The 22,291-nt window shown below is 38.8% G+C and overlaps 1 protein-coding gene and 1 pseudogene across 1 annotated transcript in view; one reads left to right on the forward strand and one right to left on the reverse strand.

Annotated features, from left to right (window-relative positions):
- The window catches only part of Adgrg4 (adhesion G protein-coupled receptor G4), a 106,423-nt gene extending 87,869 nt beyond the window's left edge, over positions 1-18,554 (reverse strand). The window contains exons 1-2 of the mRNA XM_070038905.1: positions 18,485-18,554; positions 5,667-6,281 (exon numbers count right to left, since the gene is read on the reverse strand). Coding sequence (XP_069895006.1) covers positions 5,667-6,281; positions 18,485-18,554 — 685 coding nt within the window. The remainder of the gene's footprint in view (positions 1-5,666; positions 6,282-18,484) is intronic.
- An 855-nt stretch (positions 18,555-19,409) lies between these two features.
- On the forward strand, positions 19,410-19,924 carry LOC138839734 (small ribosomal subunit protein eS1A-like; annotated as a pseudogene).
- Positions 19,925-22,291: the final 2,367 nt, after the last annotated feature.

Genomic DNA, 22,291 nt, shown 5'->3' on the forward strand with positions numbered 1-22,291 from the left:
CTTCGCTCAAGGCTAGTGCTCTACCACTTGATCCACAGTGCCACTTCCAGCTTTTTTCTTTTTGCTTATGTGGTGCTGAGGAATCGAACCCAGGGCCTCAGGCATGCAAGGCAAGCGCTCTACCACTGAGCCACCTTCCCAGCCCCAACAAATTTTCAAAATAGAGTTTAAATTCAGTTTTTAAGCAAGGACATGAAAATTGGATCCTGAGGAAGGGGAGGAGAAGGAAGAGTGGGAGGGAAGGAGAAGAGGAAGGGAGTGCGGAGGGGAAAATACCAATAAAGGGAGAAGCAAAGCATGGGTGAATAGCAATAAGGAAGCTTTGATTGAACTACAAACAGCTAGCTCATTGTCATTTTTTGTGATGAAAAGGGGGAATAGGCCAGGCGCCGGTGGCTCACACCTGTAATCCTAACTACTCAGGAGGCTGAGATCTGAGGATCACGGTTCAAAGCCAGCCCAGTTAGGAACATCTGTGAGATTCTTATCTCCAATAAACCACTAGAAAACCGGAAGTGGCACTATGGCTCAAGCGGTAGAGCACTCGCCTTGAGCAGAAGACTCAGGGATAACGCTCAAGCCCAGAGTTCAAGCCCCACGACAGACAAAAAAAGAAAAGAAAAGAAAAGAAAAGGGGGACTAGCACAGAGAATTGATGTACAAGGGTAATAGCAAATTATTTGTTAGCCATAGAGTCCATTACCATGTAACCCTTCCTATGAAGGCTGGTAATTGGAGGGAGGGATCAATAGTAGGCCAAAGACAGACCTTTAGAAAGGAAGTAAAATATATAACCCATCACTGCAAATTTTAGGGATGGTTAGTTCATAAGTAATTTAAAACAGTTGAAGTATTAGATCACTTAATAAACCTCAGCCAATGACACCATATATAGAGGAACCTGTTTTAATTCGGGGTAGATTTCTTAGATTGGACTCAATTCATGTTATTCCATTCGTTCATTTCAGTAGAGGAGACTTCTCAAACTCATAACCAAGGGAAATTTAATCTGTATATCTCGAGAAGACTCCTCCTCTTCAAACACTAAAAGGTCAAAACAAATTCTTTCTTGGATCATGTGTCTTAATTGAGAGGAGGAAATCATACTTTCCGTAACTATAGAGGAGCTTCAGTTTGTGATTAAACAAAGTTTAAACTAAGTCTCTTAAGGATTGCTCCAAGACACTTCTGTCATCACTCATTACTTTTTAAAAAATCTTGTATATATTTGTCGTAGATAAAAACTAGAAATATTTTTTTAAAAACTCCTTAAGTTAGGCAAAATGAACCCCAAGAAAAGTATTCAAATGTTTTTTTCTTTCATACGATTGTTTCTAACATATTTATAAGATGATTTTTTTGTTGCTTTGTATGTCCCTCCCCCACAGTGTAACCCCTGTTTTCACTGTATTTGATGTTGGTATAATTTGTGGAGGGGAAGGGGAAAAACAAATCTTTTAAATAGGGATACAGGTGGACCCATTGCAACAATGAGATATACAGGACGTTATGTCGAAAAACATATGGGATGGGATGGGAAGGGATAGGAAGGGGAAACAAAGGAGGAGGCAACAATCCTTGATAAGAAATGTGCTCATTATCTTGCCCATGTAATTATAACTCCTCTGTACAGTATTTTCACAATAAAAAAATCATATAAAAACTCCTTCAAATGGAGTTATTGATAGGATACATTTAGTCTACTGTACCCTTAAGTAGTAGCTCAACTCAAAAAAAAGTAAGATAGCTTGATAATTTCTGATATAGAAATAGCTCCAAAATGTATTATCAAATTTAAAATCACAAGTGCAAAAAACTTAATAATTACTGCAAACATGAAAAAATCCAGAATATTTTCATGTAGCCCATAGAAAGACAGACAGACAGAAAGACAGACAGATAGACAGATATTCTGCAAGTATTCCTAAAAACTGTTCAGAAACATTACTTTGGGGAAAGGTATTTAGGATAAAGGATTGAAATAAAAAGATTATTACCTTGAATTTACATTTATGTATTTTTATTACATGTATCTATTAATTTTACTTGCAGAGGCACATTAATTTTAATGAATAGCTAAATGAATAAAATAACAAGTTAAAATGACAAATTAGATTGCAACAGCTTATCTGCTCTTTCTGAAAAATTTGTTCTCAGGAATGTGTCCTGCGAAATAGTGATAGTAAATAAATCAATAAATAATGTTGCATCAATGCAAGGAAATATGGACAGCCTTAGAAACAGATTTAAATGTTCTTATGTTTCTATGATAATGCTGTTAAAATGAATAAAGTTGCAGGACAATATGCATGTATGTAAATTTCACTTCTGGTTTTAAAGCCATACATACCCGTGCACATATATGCATATATTCATGCACACTTGTAAACCCATAGGAAAAAATTCTTTAAAATAGACAACTCTGTGGGGAGAATAGAGGGAGGGGGTTTTACTTTTTACTTCATGTGTTTTATATTTTAAAATCTATTTTATTTGCAGCCATTTGTCATGTGTGTAATATATTAAAATAAAGAAAAGCTTTAGCCCCCTTCCCCAAAAAATTCCTAACATGTACCTTTACCCACATTATCTCTGTGCCACTTAAATATTCCTGTAATGTCTCCAACTACAGTGAATACTTGTTTATTAAACCTAGGTAGGGCTCATGGCTTTTAGCAAATGTTCACCCAAAGCTTTCTTCTCATGAATATAAATATACACATATATAATTTATGAGTGAATAGATTTATTGAGATTTGAAGCCTAGCAATGTGCTCATTAAAATTTATTTTTAAGGATCATAATCCTTCTATGGACCATAAATACCAATTTATTAGGCAAAAGCTAAAAGCTAGATGTTTTGTAATCACTCATATTTATTCATGTATTGTCACCCTTTTCCTAGATGTCATATGGCCAAGACAGAAGGCGGAGAAATTCTATGGTGTTCCAGGTCAGTCAGTGGTAAGGCCAACAGTGATTCTAGCTGGAGGCCAGAAATTCTCTTCAATTGAAGTTTCTAAGGCCTCATAACTTTTTAGGGATCACAGACTCCCTTGGGTTAGTTTGCAAGCTGTGGGGTTAAATAAACATGAGCTTTGCAACCAGATACATCTTTGCTCAACACCTAGCTCCTCTGCTGATTTGATTAGAAGAGGGGTTTTTTGGTGCAGTTCCAGCAGAGGCTAGTGCTTGGTTGGCTGGTTTGCTGCCCGTTGAGCCACACTACCAGTTCAGGTTTTTGTGCTGAGTGCTTTGGAGATGGAATCTTATGGCTTTTTCTGCGAAGGGTGCCTTTCAACTGTGATCCTCCAGATCTCAATCTCCTGAGTAGGTAGAATTACAGGCAAGAGCTACCAGCACCGAGCTTAATTTAGAGCCATAAGAGTAGTAAATAATACTCCAGAAAAATTTCATGTTGATACTGTTATCACTGATTATTCATTCTGCAGGACCCTGATGATAGCAATGGAGCTGAGGGGAGATGGAGGCTGTAGAAAGAAAACAGTCCTATATTTCTTTCTGAAAACTAGAAAGGAGAGCCTGGAGCTGGTGGCTCACACCTGTAATCCTAGGTACTCAGGAGGCTGAGATCTAAGGATCATGGTTTTAGGGCAGCCTGGGCAGGAAAGCCCATCTCCATTGAACCATCAGAAAACCAGAAATAGATCTGTGACTCAAGTGGTAGAGCATTAGCCTGGAGCAAAGGGATGGGGCCCAAGTCCAGAGTTCGAGCTCCAGTGTCACCCAAAAAACAAACAAACAAAAAAACACTAATAAAGAGAAACATATATATATAATTCAAGTAAGTCAGATTTAGTTACTAAACTTGATTCCAAGCAGATTTTCAATAGCATCATTTTACTCACAAAAAATATGAATTGCTTTATAAATGTCATATGCCATGAAAAGTTACCAAGGCTCCTTGGTAAAGTGACTGAATTTTAGGCTGAACAGAAAAAGTACAAGATGAGGGGCTGGAAAGGTGGCTCAGTGGTAGAGCGCTTGCCTTGCATGCCTGAGGCCCTGGGTTCGATTCCTCAGCACCACATAAGCAGAAAAAGCCAGAAGTGGGGCTGAGACTCAAGTGGTAGAGCACTAACCTTGAGCTGAAGAGCTGAGGGACAGCGCCCAGGCCCAGAGTTCAGGCCCCATGACCAGACCCCCCCCCAAAAAAAATAGAAAAGAAAAGAAAATGTACAAGATGAATCTGGAACATCTTGTTGTGCCAAAATGTAAGGAAACAAAGGATAGTAAAGTGTGTCAAAAAGACACAAGAACCACATTGAAAGGCTCCCACTCGACAAATCTGAGCCAATTTTACCATAAAATAAACAACAGGAACAGATTGTAACTCAATGACTAAAACGGAGTCATTGAATTCGTAGTCATATAAATAAAAACAAAAATGAATGAATAAGTAAATTTTGAAAAAGAAAAATCCCTTCCTTGCATTAGGAAACAATTAGTAATTGTAGAAAATTAAAGAAAAAAACTTTTAAACTCCTTACATTTTACCATCATTATGGTAGTAATCCAGGCAAGAATCACCAATATATTAGAAACTGTTGGTGAAAGTTTCAGAAGAAGGGAATATCTCCCCAGAAATTAATTCATAATTTCAAAGGAAACAAAGTAATAACATCATGATGGAGAAAATCTGGCAGGCATCAGAATCAAGAGAACAAAGTTACCACCACAACTAATGGGTCAAATCTGCGCCATGTATTTCTTGAGCATACAACATCACTTTTATGGTATACTTACCAAAAATACATAACCTAAACCTAACCGAGAAGAAATATTAGGCAAAACCAAATTCAGGGACATTCTACAAATAGAATGAACTGCAAGCTAGAAATTGATGCTCTTCTTAAAAACAAGGAACAATTGAGGGTCTGTTCCAAATCAGAGACTACAGAGACATGGTAACTAAATGCAATGCATGATTCTGACTGAGATCTTAGGCCAAGCAAAAAGTAGCTATAAAGGAAATTGATAGGACAATTGACTAAATTTGGATATGAACTATGAATCATGTATTACTGTTGCATAGTTGTTAAAATTTCTGATTGTGATCATTGTAATGAAGTTATGAGATTTCCTTACTCTCAGGGTACAGACATTGAGACAGTGGGGTAAAAAGCAATGCCTGCTCTTTAGTCTTAGATGATTTAGAAATGAATAAGGAGTGTGTGTGTGTGAGTGTGTGTGTGTGAGTGTGTGTGTGAGTGTGTGAGTGTGTGTGTATGTGTATGTGTGTGTGTGTGAGGGAGGGAGGGATGGAGGGAAGGAGTAGAAGGAGAAGGAAGAGTTGGAGGAGAGGAGGAGAAGGACCAGGAGGAAAAGACACAAGGGAGACATTAAGATAGGGAGAATGATACAGTACATGAACGGAAAATGTTAACCATTGATGAATCTGGGGAAAGAATCTCTAAGTTCTGTTATTTTTGCAATTTTTCTATAAATTTTGAAACAGTTTTAAAATGAAAGAGCAAAACAAACCATATTTACTTTATATTAAAGAGGTAGATGCAAAAGTATTGGTAACCTTGTGGGCTGCTTATAAGAGGACTGAGCAGGAGTGATTTAGCATAGTGAGCAGAGGGAGCAATCTCATGATGCTACCTTTGCTAACTAGAGAAAAAAAAATCCATGTTACTCACAGCAGCGCAGTCTCCTGTCAAATGTTGGGATGATCTTGTGGACGAGCCAAATATCTTCTTCCCAACTAACTATATTTCCATCTAAACACCTTGTAAACTCCTCATGTTCCAGGATATGATCCCAGAGTTGAAAGTAGTACAAGCTGCCAGTAAAGTGAGGTGCCACACTTTTAACCTGGTCCTTTCCATTCTTAGGAAGGTGTCCTAAAACCAGCGTCCCATTAGCTGTCAGGCTGTGAGGCTGATCCATGATTATCAATATTCTTTCTTTATCCACAAAGAGTTCTAATTTGCCCTTCACACCATCCCATATCAAGCATATTGTATGCCAGTGAAATGGAGTCAGGTGATGACTGATATAAAAGGCCTTGCCCAAGCTGTATAGAATTAGCTGCTTCTGGTTCCCTGCAAGTCCAAGATGTATGTCTTCTCTGCCCAGGAGGGTGTTCTTAGTAATATAGGAGAAGGCCATCCAATATGTGGAGCGGTCTGCCATGGAGACTAAATCGATGCATGCTGTGAATCGGCTGAGCTCAGGAATGCTGTTGGTCAGGCTTACATACCTGTCACTTCTTCCATAAAAATCCAGCCTCTTCCCTTTTAGGGAAAGTGGATCTGTACAAATTGGGAAGGAGAACAAATGAAATTTCACTTTAAGGAAACATATCATCTTTGGCACTATAGTCAAATGGCCCAATATAATTATGAAGTCAAACCTAATACAAATAAGGAAATGGTAGAAAGACAAAAAGCATCTCTTTTTTTGACATTGGCATACTATTATTTTGGCAGAAGAGGTTTTTTTTTCCTAATTGTATTTTGCCTGTACTAATATGAGAAGTTCTATTAGTGATCACCGAGTACACACCAGCTGGACAGTTTGGAGAGAGATTTAGAAATATATTGCTGGTGGGGAGGGGGAGGCCAAGGAAAGGCCTGGACTTCAAATCTGCCACACATAATTCTTATGCATATAATCAGAAGAGAATTATTTCCGCCAACCTAACTGCCTTATTATATTCATGATGCAGCGGCAATTTGTTTTCTGATGCGTTTTTCTGGGCCAAATTACTAGATTTATTCTGTTTCTGGAGACTGCTCCTCATTGAAAGAGAATGACAGATTCCTGAAGGATGACCAGGTAGGCATTACTGGAACTCCAGGGCGCTGCACATCTTTTTTTTTTTTTTTTTCGGTTGTGGGGCCTGAACTCTGGGCCTAGGCGCTGTTCCTTAGCTCTTCAGCTCAAGGCTAGCACTCTACCACTTGAGCCACAGTGCCACTTCCAGCTTTTTCTGCTTATGTGGTGCTGAGGAATCGAACCCAAGGCCTCATGCATGCAAGGCAAGTACTCTACCACTGAGCCACCTTCCCAGCCTCCTGAGCACATCTTAAACCCTCCTCCTCCTGTCCTCACTAAGGGCTGTACCAGCATTAAGCACCCACACACACACACACCCTGGGTGGTCATGGTTCCATTTACCATTGGATCTGGAGTCAGACCATAGGGTGAAATTGCAGCTCTGACACTTGTGAGTTGGCCAACTTTGAGCAAGTAACTAAACCTGCTGCTTCAGCAGAATGAGATTCATGTCTATACTGTTGCATGTCTGCCTGATAAAAGGAGCCATCCTTCATATTCAAGTCTATGCAAGATCACCCCTACCTACTTATAAGAGTATTAGAAGATTAGGGTGTACACAAAGTCCTCTCAAATATTGCTGAAGGGTTTTTCCACTAGTATACCTTTGTGGCAGACATGACTCCTACATTATAGTAAAAGACCTTTACCACTCTTAATCTCACAGCTCCAAGCCAACAGGCAAATATCTGAGGAGAAACTAACCTCAACCTAGGAACTGTCCCAGTACATCCCAAAACAACCCAAAAAGTGTTGAGCTGTAATGTTGATATCACTAGTCAAACAGTGACTACGGTAACAGTACGGTAGAGACCAACAGGCAATTACCATATTCTGTAGATAGTCATATTCAGATAGCTATATACAAAGATGCCAGTCCAAGAATATTTACTATAGCACAAGAAAAACTGAAAACCCAGTGTGTCTACATGAAGTGTCTAGTTAGGAAAATAACTACTTTATACCATGGGGTATTAGAGCAGACAAGAACTAGATAGTCATGAAGAGATTTTTTAGGGCTTACTTTTATGTAAAGTGGGGGTTAGGGACATATATTAGTATTGTAGTATTAAATAAAAATATAACTAAATGTAATTATAACCAAATAAGACATAAATATTAAATGAAAAATATGTTTGTGTATATACATGGAAATATGTCAAAGAATGATTAGCTTTAGGTTTGACATTCAAGAGGTTTTTACTTTTCGATATGCTTATTTCAATGATCTCTGCATTTTGAAAGCAATTAGGCGTTACATTTATAATCATAAAACTAGATAAATGGGTGGGTAAATAGATAGGCAAACACACAGACAGGACTACTTGCTGCTTTACTTGAAATTCTGTAGACAGGCGACTCCTACTTAGACATGAACAGAAGAGCGGTGTCAAAATCTGAAAAGCCACACTGGTGTTCCAATTGTATGTCTTACCAGCTGTGTGACTATAGACAATGAATGCATGTGGCTTTCTCAGTTTAGCAGATAGTGAGCACTCTGTAAAGGTGCCTAAATGTACTTATTGCCTTAATTATGTAACTGTAACCCCTCTGTACATCACCTTGACAATAGAAAAGGAAAAGAAAAAAATTTAAAAAAACAAACAATAAAGGTGCCTCACTTCTTTGTGCCTCATTCCTCCATATTACATGGGAATTATAATTGCCTGCTTCTTAGAGACATTATAAAAGAGGATGCAGTAACAGCCCAGAGGTTATCTATGTGAGAATGTTTATCAACTGTGAATCACCACGTACAGATCAGGTATGATGCCCCCAGCCTCTTTCATACTTCACACACACACACACACACACACACACACACACACACACACACACACACACACACACACACACACACACACACACACACAAATACATCTGCACTAAGCCCTCGTGCAGCCTCCTGACCTCCACCAGAGCTCCAAGGAGGCCTGGTGTGATGAGGCCAAGAGAGGTTTGGCTCTTTTGTTTGGCCAGGCAAGCCTCCTTCTCAGCCAGGCTTCTCAAGGGCCTGCTTCAAAGGCCACTTGTGTCTTTGCATACAATTTTGCTATCCATTGCAGATGTCTGCTTGAATGCTGCCATCTGTTCCCTGACAATTTTCAAGTCCAAATTATATGACTGCTCTCCTGAAGTGTGTTCTCTTTTGGTTTCGGCTCTTCTGTGTCTCTTCACCCCTATCTGTTGTTTCGGTTTACCTGAAATCCCACTTATGGTTTTCCCACTTTTAAAAAAGTGTTTTGTTTCATTGTAAAAGTAAGACTCCTTTTTATTGTCAAGGAGATGTACAGAGGGGTTACAGTTACATAAGTAAGGGAATAAGTACATTTCTTGTCAAACTTGCTACCTCTCCCTCCTACTTCTTGTCCCCCCAAGCCCCCTCCAAGTTGGACAGATCATTTCCAACATATTGTTTTGTAAGATCGTTGTTGCACTGGTTCCTATCTTGCCCTTTGTCTCACCACTACGTTTTTTTTAAAGAGCTTTAGGAAGTAAAAAGATGAGAAAAATTAGGCCAAAATTTCTGGCACCCCATAACAACAACCATTAAAATTTTGGTCTATTTCCTCTGACTTGTTTTTCTGTGCCCAAATGTTGCTCATTTCTGTGATGCCATATTACATGGAAATTTTTATCTCTTGCTTTGCTGAGTGTGGTCCCTGTTAAGAAAAATCATTATAAGCCTTATTTAAGTGTGTCTAAGTTACGGCCCAAAGAGCACCAAACACCATTTTATTGTACTAGAAAATCCAGCATTTTAACATGTAGAATTCAGTGCTTTTTGTCATATTCACGGAAGTATACAACCACCATCATTATGTACCTCCAGAACATTTCCTCACCTCCTAAAGAAAGTCGTGTACCCATTAAACCATCACTTTCTGTTTGCCCCTCCCCTACCACAGCAACAATTTATCTACCGCCTATCCTTGTGGATTTGCTGATTGTGGACATTTTGTACAAATGGAATCATTATACAATATTATATTGCATCTGGCTTCTTTCAGTTAGCACCATGTTCATCTATATTCTAGCATGTATCGATACCTCATTCCTTTCCATGGCTGAATAAGCAGCCATTGTGTAGAGTCACATTTTGTTAACTGATTCATTCGCTAATACTATTTAGGTTGTTTCTACACTTAGCTATTATGAACAATGCTGCTATGATTTTTGTCATTCATTTTCCATCAAGTACTTCATGACATTTATTTTGTTTCAACATACACTTATATAGTTAAGACTGGAATTACTTGGTCATAAATATATCCTATGTTTAACCATCTGCTTTCCAAAATGACTACAGCTTTTTACATTCACACTAGCAAATGGAGAAGGGTTTCAATTTTTCTACATCCTCACCAACATTTGCTGTTTTCCACTATAAAATTATTACTATCATTATCGTTGTCATTCTAGAGAGTATGAAGTAGCTATTTAGTTGTAATTTGGATTTGCAAACCTTAGTGATTAATGACATTGAGCATCTCTTGGTATTCTTTTTTTCTTTCTTTCTTTTTTTTGGTCGGGCTTTTTCTGCTTATGTGGTGCTGAGGTATCAAACCCATGGCCGCATGCATGCAAGGCAAGCACTCTACCTCTGAGCTGCCTTCCCAATCCTTTCTTGATATTCTTATTGACCATTTATATATCTTCTTTAGACATAAATCCATTCAAATATAAGTCCTTTGTCCCTTTTCCATTGGGTTGTCATTGAAGTGTAATCATTTTGAAAAATATTTTAATATATTAATATTTTAATTTTTATAATATTTAACTAATTGCACAAAGGGGTTTCAGTTCAGCATATCAATTTATGTGTACAATGCACCTTGATCAGTGACATCCCCTCTATTACTCTTTCCCCTACATCTCTCCCAACACCACCATCCCTCAGGTTATCTGGGTCTATTTTCACATATATGTATTACGTATTAGGACTATATTCACCCACCTTGCCTCTCTCTGTTCATCAACCTCCCATCCACTTAACTGTGACCTCTTCAGATAAGGCAGCTTTCTGATATTCGTTATGTAGCCATTTCTTTTTCTGTCTCTGGATACTAAAACCTTATATGACCTGTAAATATTTTTGCTCATTATCAAGTTGTCTTGATAATGTCTTTGGGTGTGTAAAAGGTTTTAATTTTTTTTTCTTCTGTCGATTGTGTTTTTGTGTCATTTCTAAGAATGTATAGCCAAATCCGAGGTCATGATATTTTGTCCTTAAGCTTTCTTCTGAGAGTTTTCTCAATTTTTTTCCTACATTTAGGTGTCTCTGTATAGTCTAATTTTTGTACATATGTGTGAGGTGAGGAAGTCCAACTTCATTGGCCACAGCAGGTCCTTATATCTGTTTTTACTGCATAAATAGTTGGATACAAATGTGTAGGCCAATGGAGGGCTGTCCTTTGTGCAAAGATATCATGATGTACATAAAATATCTGGCACAAAATGAGCAGACTGAAACTTTGTCTTGCTCTCTGCCTTAGGAAATGGTTGGCAAACGATCAGCAGAGAACTCCACCATATCAGATGTCCAACGTAATAAATACATTCTTCAAAAATATCAGTGAGTACAATATTTAGAATTTCAACATACAAACAATCCAAACAATTGTTTCAACTAAAAACGGCATTAAGTAACCATGGAATGTGTTCTGTAGTGACTTTTATGCCTCTCCTTCATGTTTCTCCTTAAAATATTAAATGGTTGCAAAGATTGGGGACTGAGATTCCAGGCGTACTGTCTCATATAATCTTAGAGTGGACAGATGGTCATTGTATGAGTGCAATTATAGAGTGAACTTGTCAAGGCTTCTTATCAGTGAGAGAGGAGAAAGCAGAACAGTTCTTGGGGGAACTCACACCAGAGGTGTTACTCATGTCTGTACTTTGGAGAATCTAACCACTCTAGGGGTGAGTAATCTGCCAAGGGCACTTTATATCTGCCAACTAGAAAATGTCTCTACTTATCAACAGGAGGAGGTAAATAGCTATACATTTCCATATTCTATGAAGCTTTCACTTGAATAAGATGTCCATTGCTTCTTAGTATCATTAATCCTTTCAATGGTCTGGAGCTTTGAAAAACTTCATAGACCAAATTTTGTCCTAGCAAAATCATGGTTGTATGAGTAGATGTAGTAGATAGGTGCTTGATAATAGGGAACTCTACTGTCCACATCACTAGGGTCATAAGGTGGGCAGCCACAGAGCTAGGAATACTGTCTTCTACCTACTGTCCACAGTTATATGTGAACATGCAAACCCTTAGATAAACCAGATCTCCTACATATAGAGACAGCCAATCCCAAGCTTTGTTTCTGATGCCAGTTACCAGTCACAGAGCTGCCAAACACACTCCCTCTTCCAGGACACATGCCAAAAGTTATTGGAACAGGTTCATGTCTCAGCAAACAAAGTAATTGTCTTTATTCATAAAGCCAGACTTGCCCCTGGAAAATTAATTTACTCCACAGTGGTCAAAGAGCACCATGCTTTTAGTGTTACTGTATAGTAATGAGAGTGAATGTAACACACAAGATCACTGGTCTTGTCAGCTACATCCCAAAGAGAAAGAGAGAAGAGAGAGAGAGTGTGTGAGAAAGAGAGAGAGAGAGAGAGAGAGAGAGAGAGAGAGAGAGAGAGAGAGAGAGAGAGAGAGAGAAGGAGGTAGGGAGGGAGGGAGGGAGAGGGAGGGAGAGGAAGAGGGAGAGGGAGAGGGAGAGAATGAGAGAGTGTGTGTCAGAGTCAGTCAATAAACCTTTAATGAAAATGACAATACTGAGTACAGGTAGCTCATTCCTGCAATCCTAGCTACTCAAGAGGCTGAGATCCCAAGCAGAAAAGTGCAAGAGACTCATCACCAATTGATCAGCTAAAATCTGTAAGTAAGGATGTGGATTAAGTGGTAGGACACCAGCATTGAGTTGGTGGGGGGAGCCACAGTGCTAGCGTGCGCGCGCGCGCGCGCGCACACACACACACACACACACACACACACACACACACACACACACACACACACACACGGAAAGAAGAAAGGGAAAAGGGAAGAAAAAGGAAAAAGGAAGGAAAGGAAAACAAATCAGGGAAAGCCCTTGCAAGGGAATAACAGGCTAACTTGAAAATCAGGGATGAAGGGACTAGCAATGTCTATCTACCTTGGGTACGGAGCTATGTCAAGCCTCTCTGAGTAGAATGATTTTAGCTCAGTCCTAGGAGGTAAAAGAAGTTACAAAGAGACTGGGTACAGTAACCCAAACATTGGTAATCACATGGCAAAATTTTTAGTGGACTTGGCAAATTCAAGGAACAGCAGGAAGTCAGTGTGTCTGGAACAGAGGGAGAAGAGAGAAAAAATATGGCAGGAAATCAGGCTCAAGAAGTAGTGGGAAAACAGATGATTGTAGTGCTTTTTAGATCTTATGCAAAGAGTTTGTATTTATTCTGTGATGAAAACTTTTTGGCAAGTTTTGAGTAAAAGGGTAGCACGATCTAAATTGCTATATTAAAAGACATGCGGGCAGCTATGTTGAAAATAGATTGTGGTAGAAGCAAAGATTCCAGTCAGGAGGTTATTGAAGTGATCTAAGAGAAGACAAAGAAAGATCTGACCTTGCTGGAGGCAATAGAGAGGGGGAATAAAGAATGTGGAGCGGTGGCTAGAATCAGAGACAGAGTCAGATTTGAGATATATTTTAAGAAGTGTCTCTAGCCATTTCTTGGATATAGATAAAACAAGAAAGAGAAGGTTGTAGGATAGATAATTGGATAAACTGAGGAATCATTTCTAGAAGAAGAAAGACTATAGATCATTAACCAGCAGTGGAATTCCTAGGTCCTCCGCCTCCTACCAAGGAGTTATGATATGATGCTAACAGCTCAGTAAGTTTCAGCCTAGCAGATTAACACAAAGTGCCTAGGTAATAAAATTTCAAGCCAAGGATCTTAGAAGTTCATCTCCAAGTAACCACCAAAAAGCCAGAATTGAAGGTACGGTTCAAGTGGTAGAGTGCTAGCCTTGAGAGGAAAAAATGTAAAAATAAACCTCACGGACAGCACCCAAGCTGTGAGTTCAAGTTCCAGAACTGGCATAAACACACACACACACACACATACACACATATTAGAATCCAGTCGCAAAAAATCATAATAATCTTATAATAATATTCTAAGAATCCAGTCACAAAAGGCCAAATATTGTATGCTTCCATTTCTATGAAATGTCCAAAAAGAAAATCCATAAAGTAGACTTATCATTTCCAAGGTCTGTTTTGGAGGAGGGGATAGAGAACTGCGTGTTTCTTTTCTTTTTTTTTTTTTTTTTTTTTTTTTGCCATTCATGGGGCCTGAACTCTGGGCCTGGCACTGTCCCTCAGCTCTTCAGCTCAAGACTAGTGCTCTACCACTTGAGCCACAGCACCACTTCCAGCTTTTCCTGCTTATGTATTGCTGAGGAATCGAACCCAGGGCCTCATGAATGCAAGGCAAGCAACTCTACCACTGAGCCACCTTCCCAGCCCAAGAACTGCGTGTTTTTATTTGGGGTGATGAAAATGTAGAATTAAATATTAGTGATGGTTGTAACAGTGCTACAAATGCAGTAGAAAACATTGAACTTCACCCTTTGAATGGGTAGATTTTATGGCATGTAAATTATGTTTCAGTAAAACTATTTTCTTAAAAGGTCTTTTTTTTCAAAGGGCCAGTCTTCATAACCTTCTAAAGTAGTACTATCCATTTCTATAGCAATATTCTATACCTACACTGCCCAATATGGTAGTAACATAGGTACTTGAAGCAACTGAGCAATTAAAATGTGGTTTATGTGACTGAGGACTGAAGCGTTCATCTTCATTAAAACTTAAAGAGGCACATTTCACAAATATTTACCATTTAGATAGACCAGTTCTGGAATTTATATAGAAATTTATTCTTTCTACTCAAAGTTCACACTCGACACACTTTTTTCTCACCAAATTGCTTCAAGGAAAAAAAAAAAAGGTGACTTTGCCGAGCACCAGTAGCTCACGCCTATAATCCTAGCTACTCAGGAGGCTGAGATCTGAGGATTGCAGTTCAAAGCCAGCCCTGGGCAGGAAAGTCCATGAGACTCTTATCTCCAATAAACCTCCAGAAAACCAGAAGTGGTGCTGTGGCCCAAGTGGTACAGTGCTTGCCTTGAGCTGAAGAGCTGAGGGACAGCACCCAGGCCCAGAGTTCAAGCCCCATGACCGACAAGAAAAGGTGGCTTTTCCCGGTGACACAAATGCCTTTCTTTGCCTCTTCAGTCCTACCACACCCTGAGTGATTCTGATCACACTGGCCTCCAGAGCATTGGACTGATGTTTGGAAACAACTCTGGGCCCTTCTCATGTCAAAAGGATTTCAGTATATGCGAGAATTTATCAAGAAAGTCAACTCTAGCCCAGAGAGAAGCAAAAGATACTAAGATATTAACCATATAGGTTGTCTTCAGTGCTTTATGATCATATATAATTCAATATACCTATAGTCTCACCCATCAAGTTAATAATCTTGGCTACTCAGGAGACTGAGATCTAAGAATCAAGGTTTAGAGTCAGCCGAGGGAGAGAAAAAACTGCAAGAATATTATCTTCCAATAACTAGCAAAAAGCTGAAAAGTGGTAGCATGGTTCAAGTGATAGAGCATCAGCTAAGAGAGAAAAAAAAAGCCAAACAAGAGCACAATGCCCTGAGTTCAGTACCAGGGCAGGGGAAAGAATAAAGCCAATTATGGTGACACAAGGCTATAATCCTAACTACTTGGGAATCAGAGATCAGCAGATCACACCATTTGAAGCTAGCCAGAGCATGGGTTCACCAGACTCCATCTAGACCAATGGCTGGACATAGTGACATACACCTGTCACCCCAATGATATGGAGAAGCACAAATAGGACTGAAATTCAGGGCAACCTGGACATAAACTGAGATCTTGTCTCAAAAATAACCAAGGCAGGCCTGACCCTGGTGACTCATGCCTGTAATCCAAGCTATTCAGGAGGCTGAGATCTGAGGATTGTGGTTCAAAGCCAGCCCAAGCAAGAAAGTCCAGGAGACTCTTCTCCCCAATAAACCACCAGGAAACCAGAAATGGTGCTGTGGCTCAAAGTGGTAGAGTGTAGCCTTGAGCAAAAGAGCTCAGGGTCAGTACCCAGACCCTGAATTCAAGCCCCACAACTGACAATAAAATAATAATAATAGTAATAATAATAATAATAATAATAATAACCAAAGCCAAATGGGGCTAGTGGCGTAGTTCAAGTAATAGAGAGCCGGCCTAGCAATGGTGGAAACATTACACTGTTCCATACAAATTAAGCCTGTTCTGATACTTTCTCTGTGTCTGTGTCTGTGTCTCTGTCTTTGTCACTGTCTTCCTCTCCCTTTCCCTGAAACTGGGAGCAGATGGCAATCTGAAAGTCAGGAAGAGATCTCTCATCAAGAGCCAAATTGGCCAATACCTTGACCTTTTTATCTTTTGTAACTTTGGGAGATCCATATGTATTGTTCAAACCATTCGGTCTATGGTACTCTGTTATGACAGAACACCAGGAAAGATAAGTCCTTCTGACAGCCTAAATCTTGGGCCTACTCCATTCATTCTGGCTTGATCCTTTATGTCCTGCTGCATCGTGAAACTACTCAACTCCTGAGTTCACTTGGTCTCCTCTTGTTGGCCCTGCTTTTGCCAATTACACTTTATGACACATCTAGTTACTTCTTCTTGACCTTTGGTATTCTTCTATGAAAACACTTACTTCACTTTGGCTCCATCCAGTTAGAGCATTTCTGAGTCACACTCTGAGCTAGTCTTAATCTCTGCCCCACCATGGTCGTCACAGTTAGGAGGCTGGTGACTGGTCTGAGGCCAGAAGGGAACTAAAACCTTAGTTATATTACTGTTTCAAGGACAAAAGCCTTTTTTTCCAGGAAGAAAATGATGCATTTGTCACCAATTGAAGGACAATTGTACTTAATTGTTTGCTAATCTAGAAAGAATCATTGCTTTGACTCATAAATTTGACAGTAAAGCAGTGTAGACAACCTGGTGATGCTTTAGGTTAACCTCTGCTGAACTTGTTGTATGAAAGTGGTATTTGAACTCAGAGCTTTGTGCTTGCAAGACAGGTACTGTACCACTTCAGCCATGTGTCTAATCCTTTTGTTCTAGCTGGTTTTTCAGATATAGTCTCACACTTTTTCCCTGCAGCCATCCTTGGACTATAATCTTTTTGCCTATGCCTCTCATGTGGCTAAGATTTCAGAAATGTATCTTGTTTGTTGAAAAAAGATGTTGCCAACTTTTTTCTGCCTGGGCTGGCTACAGACTACTAACCTTCTAATCTTCCTCTCATGAGTAATGGGGACTACAGGCATAAACCTCCATGCCTGGCCTCTCATCAGAATTTTTGTCTGCATGTTTATCATAATTTTCTCTGATCAATGGCATTCCTCCCAAAAACTTATCTACAGTTACTCAGGACCACATACTCTTCTATTTTTATTCAACTATACTACTATAGCTCTGTGTTCCTACATGATTCTGTTCCATGACTCCTCATAAGAAAGCCATGAAAGTTTGTATCATATACATTCCCAGCATAAAGATATCTAAAGTATCATTTCAAATTGCGTTTATTTAAGCAATTTGTATGAACCAAGTGTCTAATATCTCTGTCAAGACCTGTGCTAGATATTTTGGAAATAGGGAAAGCGTCATTTCTTGCCTTTACAGAAGCAGGCAGGGGAAAGATAAATCAACATCTTAGCAGGTAGGTAAACCAGGTGATAGAGTTACCACTATGCCCTGTAGGCCCCATTTCCACTTTCATTATAAGAAACATGATTTCCCATCAGGCCTGTACTCAGCATGGAGCCAGTCTATGTGTGCTAGTGGTAGTGATGATGATTTGGTATTTTTCCAGATTAGCTCTGAAACCTGGACATTGTTCAAATGGCACTTGTGGTCAATTTCATCAGGTATTACCATTCACTGGCAACTCATGACCCCTCATGTAAAGACTGATGAGCTAAATGAACAGCCTTATCCACTGAATTTATGTAACACTAGTGAGATTGCAGTTTTTTAAGAGAATCTCTTCCTCAAGTCTCCAAATTACCAACTATGTCAGTGAAGAGCCTTAATAATATTCACTGCAAAATAGCAACAAAGATTCTACCTCCACTCCTGTCACAGGGTACAGATAAGGTCTGGACCCTTTCAGATATATGCCTGTTTATCATTATGAATCAGCTTTGCCTGTATTTTGTGATCATTGTCACATATGTATAATGGACAGAAAGATTGTACAATAGGTCCCCGGGAGCATTACATAAAGCAGTATGTGTGGGAGGCAAGAGCCCAAAAGAAATTCAAAGGCTTTTGTTAGGGGTACATTGCCCATCAAATGGGATTTCAAATTGGTGGTGAGGGATATGAAAGGCAATGATCCAAGCTTCTGCCTGCTTGAGGTTAGTTCTCCAGCACTCGGGCAGAAATTTTAAATGAATACATTAATTGACTAGAGTTGCTCCTTGCCCCACAGTCATATTGACCAATAGGAGGCAGCTGAGAGACAGCCCCAACAATTCAAGTGGTATATGAGGCAGTGGAAGAGATAATAAGAATGCATTTTCCTACCTGAAAGAAAGATAAAACTTGACATGAGAAGCAATCCATAAAGCCTCTGATATACGATGTGTTCTTTCATTGTCTGAACCTGCATTCAAAAGTCAAAATATGCCCAGCTCAATTTCAGAACAAAATAATGTCTAAGTGTACATGCCCACTTCTTCCCACTCCATCTTAGGCTTTTGCTATTGCTTAAAACTGTGTTAGTCAACCAGAAGTCAGACACCATGTCTGAATTATTCACCCTGGCTGAAACCTCACTGACTGATTTATCTTTATATCTGCTCACTAAATTTTTATTAAATTCCTACTATGTATACTTGTTTTATCCACTGGGAATATAGGGCTGGGTAGATAAGGTTTCACAAATTGGCCTCGGGGGAGCAATTAGCCCAATGGGGAAGATAGACATTAAATGCATAATTATTAAGTAGATGCACTCAGGACTAGAGATATGCCTTAGTGGAATAGTCCTTGCCTAGCATGCATGAGACTCTGGGTTTGATCTTCAGTATTGCAAAACAAAATGCAATACATTCAACCTTAATTCACAAAATTCCAATGCAACTATTTACAATTTTAATAATCCTTAACTTTTTAGCCAGTTCTGGGTTTTTTTTGTATTCTTCTTTCATTTATTTTAACCATCACATATAGGCCTTTCACTTGTCACTATTAAAAAAAAATCTGCATTTTAAACTGATTCTTAGACTGGTGGCTCATATCCATCAGCTTATTTGACTTTAGTACTCATCTCGTCCCTAGTAGCTTTTCCAGTGTCAACCTTCATCATAAAGCTCCAGGAGTTTTCCCAGTTCAAACTCAGGCTTCCTAGGCATTGTTACTTTTTTAACGAAGATATCATGAACTGGATAAATAGACTGAAAAGCCTTTCTTATGTCTTCCCCAACTCTGTCTGGCTCTGAGCAGTACCATGGCAGGCAGCAAGAACAAGTGCCTTACAAAAGTTGGCAAAAAAAAAGGAGCCAAGAAGGAAGTGGTTGACCATTTTCTAAGAAAGATTGGTATGATGTGAAAGCACTGGGCATGTTCAATATAAGAAATATTGGGAAAACACTAGTCACGAGGACTCAAGAAGCCAAAATTGTGTCTGATGGCCTCACGGGTTGGGTGTTTGAAGTGAGCTTTGCTAATCTGCAGAACAATGAAGTCACATTTAGAAAATTCAAGCTCATGACTGAGGATGGTCAGGGCAAGAACTGCCTGCCCTATTTCCATGGCATGGATCTTACCTGAGGCAAAATGTGCTCCATGGTCAAAAAGTGGCAGACCATGATGGAAATTCATGTTGCTGTCTAGAGTATAAATGTTTATTTACTTCATTGGTTCTATGTTGGTTTGACTATAAAACGCAACAATCAGATACTCAAGACCTCCTATGCTCAGTGTCAACAGGTCCGCCAAATACAGAAGAAGAGTTTTCCTTAATTTTTAATGAAGATATATATATATATATATATATATATGTATATATTTGTGAGAGACACTGAAATTTTCAGCATACCCACTGTTACCAATATAACTCATCAAATCATGTCTATTCTTGAAGCAGATCTATGTCGAGAAACCTGACCTCCATTTCCACACTCTTATTGCATTTACTCATCTTCTCGCCTTAATTAATTGTACCTGAAGCTTTTTATTTAGGAAAAAACACAGAAAAGTCACCTTTCTTCTTATGTTTGAAATATAAATTTTAGTCAAAACCACAGATTCTATTGGCATAAACTACAGAAAGCTGGCAGTAGAATGTTGATTGGCATCTTCTGATTTAAGTAAAATATACTTCTGAATGGCTCACTTCTGATTTAAGCATTCCCTTTCCTATAGGATAATGTAACATACTGTATATCTTTACACTTCTCAGTGGAATCTGGAGCTACATTTAATATAACAGAAGCCAACTAGGAAATCACATGAATCTTAAGCTGGCCATAACCACCAGCCATTAATCAGACTCTTCCTATTTACCAAGTATTCAACTACTATTCTCATTAGAATAATAACAGAATTCGTATGACTTGGATGGATTTTCTAAACTATAAGATTAGAAATAAAGGGATATCTAAATCTTTTATGGCTTTCGAGATGAAATGCAGCTTAAATTTATAGTGTCAGAAGAGGACCATACTGAGAATCAGTAACTAGCTGTGAGACTGTACATATTTTGGTTCCTTAATTTCCCTGGGCCTCAGTTTCCTTATCTGTAAAAATATAGATAATAATCAGCCTATTTCCCAGAGCTGCTCTAGAAGAAAATTAAATAAGATGATATTGCAAAGGCAATTTTCAAAGCATAAAGTGCTATTGAAGTGGATATGATCACTATCTATAAAATGGAATTTTCAGCAGCAAACAAGCCAATTTATATCTTTCTTATGTTTCTTCGAACTTTTGTAACAATTCTAAGGCATGTTTCAGAAACTTACCTGGCATCCAATAAGTAAATCAATGGGCATTCAACAACAGAATACTATGCAGCTACTAAAAGGAATAAAGTAAGTCTATATCTCAAGCATGAAAAGGTGGACTGGAGAAAGTTGGGCAGGACTGGAGGATGTTGCTTCTATATACTGTACAATTTCATATTGCTTTAGTCTTTCTTAGTAGCAATGCACTTCTCATATAACTTTTAGATTTGAAGGGAAGAAGAGAAAGAAAGGGAAAGGAAAACAGGAAAAACATAAAGAAGAATAGGAAATTGATTTTCTTTATACCATCTATGATTATGTACTGTTTGCTTTCCAATAGAATACATCTCTTTCATGATTTAAAAAAATCAATGGAAAGAAGGTACAGAGGAAAAGAAAAAAAACGAAGAGAGAAAGAAAAAGTGAAGATTGAGGACCTGCATAATTCATACAATTCCATGCAAGCTTTTCACGGGTAATTGTTGCTTTCATGATTTAAAAAACATTTTAAAGCAGAGGCTGAGGGAGAAATTCTGAGTTTCCCAGTACCATCAAAAATAATGAAAGAATGGAGAGGGGAAGGGAAATAACAAAATGTTGAAACCAAAAAAAGTGCTGAAACAAGGATATAGGCTGACCCATTTTAACAATGAGATGTACAAGACACTATGTTAAAAACGATCTTTACAAATTCAGGGGGTGAGGGGGAAAGGAGGAATTGGGGAGGTGGGCAGGGAAGGGATGGCTAGGGAAAAACAAAGGAGGGGGTAACAATGCTCAAGAGGAAATGTACTCATTACCTTTTCATGTAACTGTAACCTCTCTGTACAGTATCTTTACAATAAAAATATAATAAAAAATTCATCCACTGTACTATATCCCCAGCCTGATTTGTCAATTAATGAGTTAATTAGTTGATTGATTAATAAACAATATTAAAAGGCAAAAAATAGTGAAAGAAGAATGAAAAGAAAAGAGGAGTGAGGAGAGAAGGGGAATATAGGAGGAAAGAGAAGGAGGAAGAAAAAGAGAAATGCTTACCTGACAACAGAATCCCTTTTACTTCCTACCCCTTTGTCCCTGTGGAGTCCCCCAAAAAAGAATTTGCTTTACAAATGACCAAGTCTGCTCATGAAATCCCTGCATTTGATGTTAAATGGTACAAGCAGAAAACAGGAGACTCATAATCTACCAGTCATGCCTCGATCACCCTCTCTAATCAAACCAATCTCTTTGCTCTTGGTTTTATGGGGTGTATTGACTGGGATAGATCCTCTTTTTGTGGCTTGCAGCACGTCATGGGGCTGGTCTCTGGAGCATAAAATCAGCCTGAGCAAAGTTCTCAGGTTATTACATACCTGCAATAACCCATTAATTTCAGGGT

This window comes from Dipodomys merriami, unplaced genomic scaffold (assembly GCF_024711535.1).
Source record: "Dipodomys merriami isolate MVZ:Mamm:240054 unplaced genomic scaffold, mDipMer1.0.p SCAF_3, whole genome shotgun sequence".
NCBI classification, from domain to species: Eukaryota; Metazoa; Chordata; class Mammalia; order Rodentia; family Heteromyidae; genus Dipodomys; species Dipodomys merriami.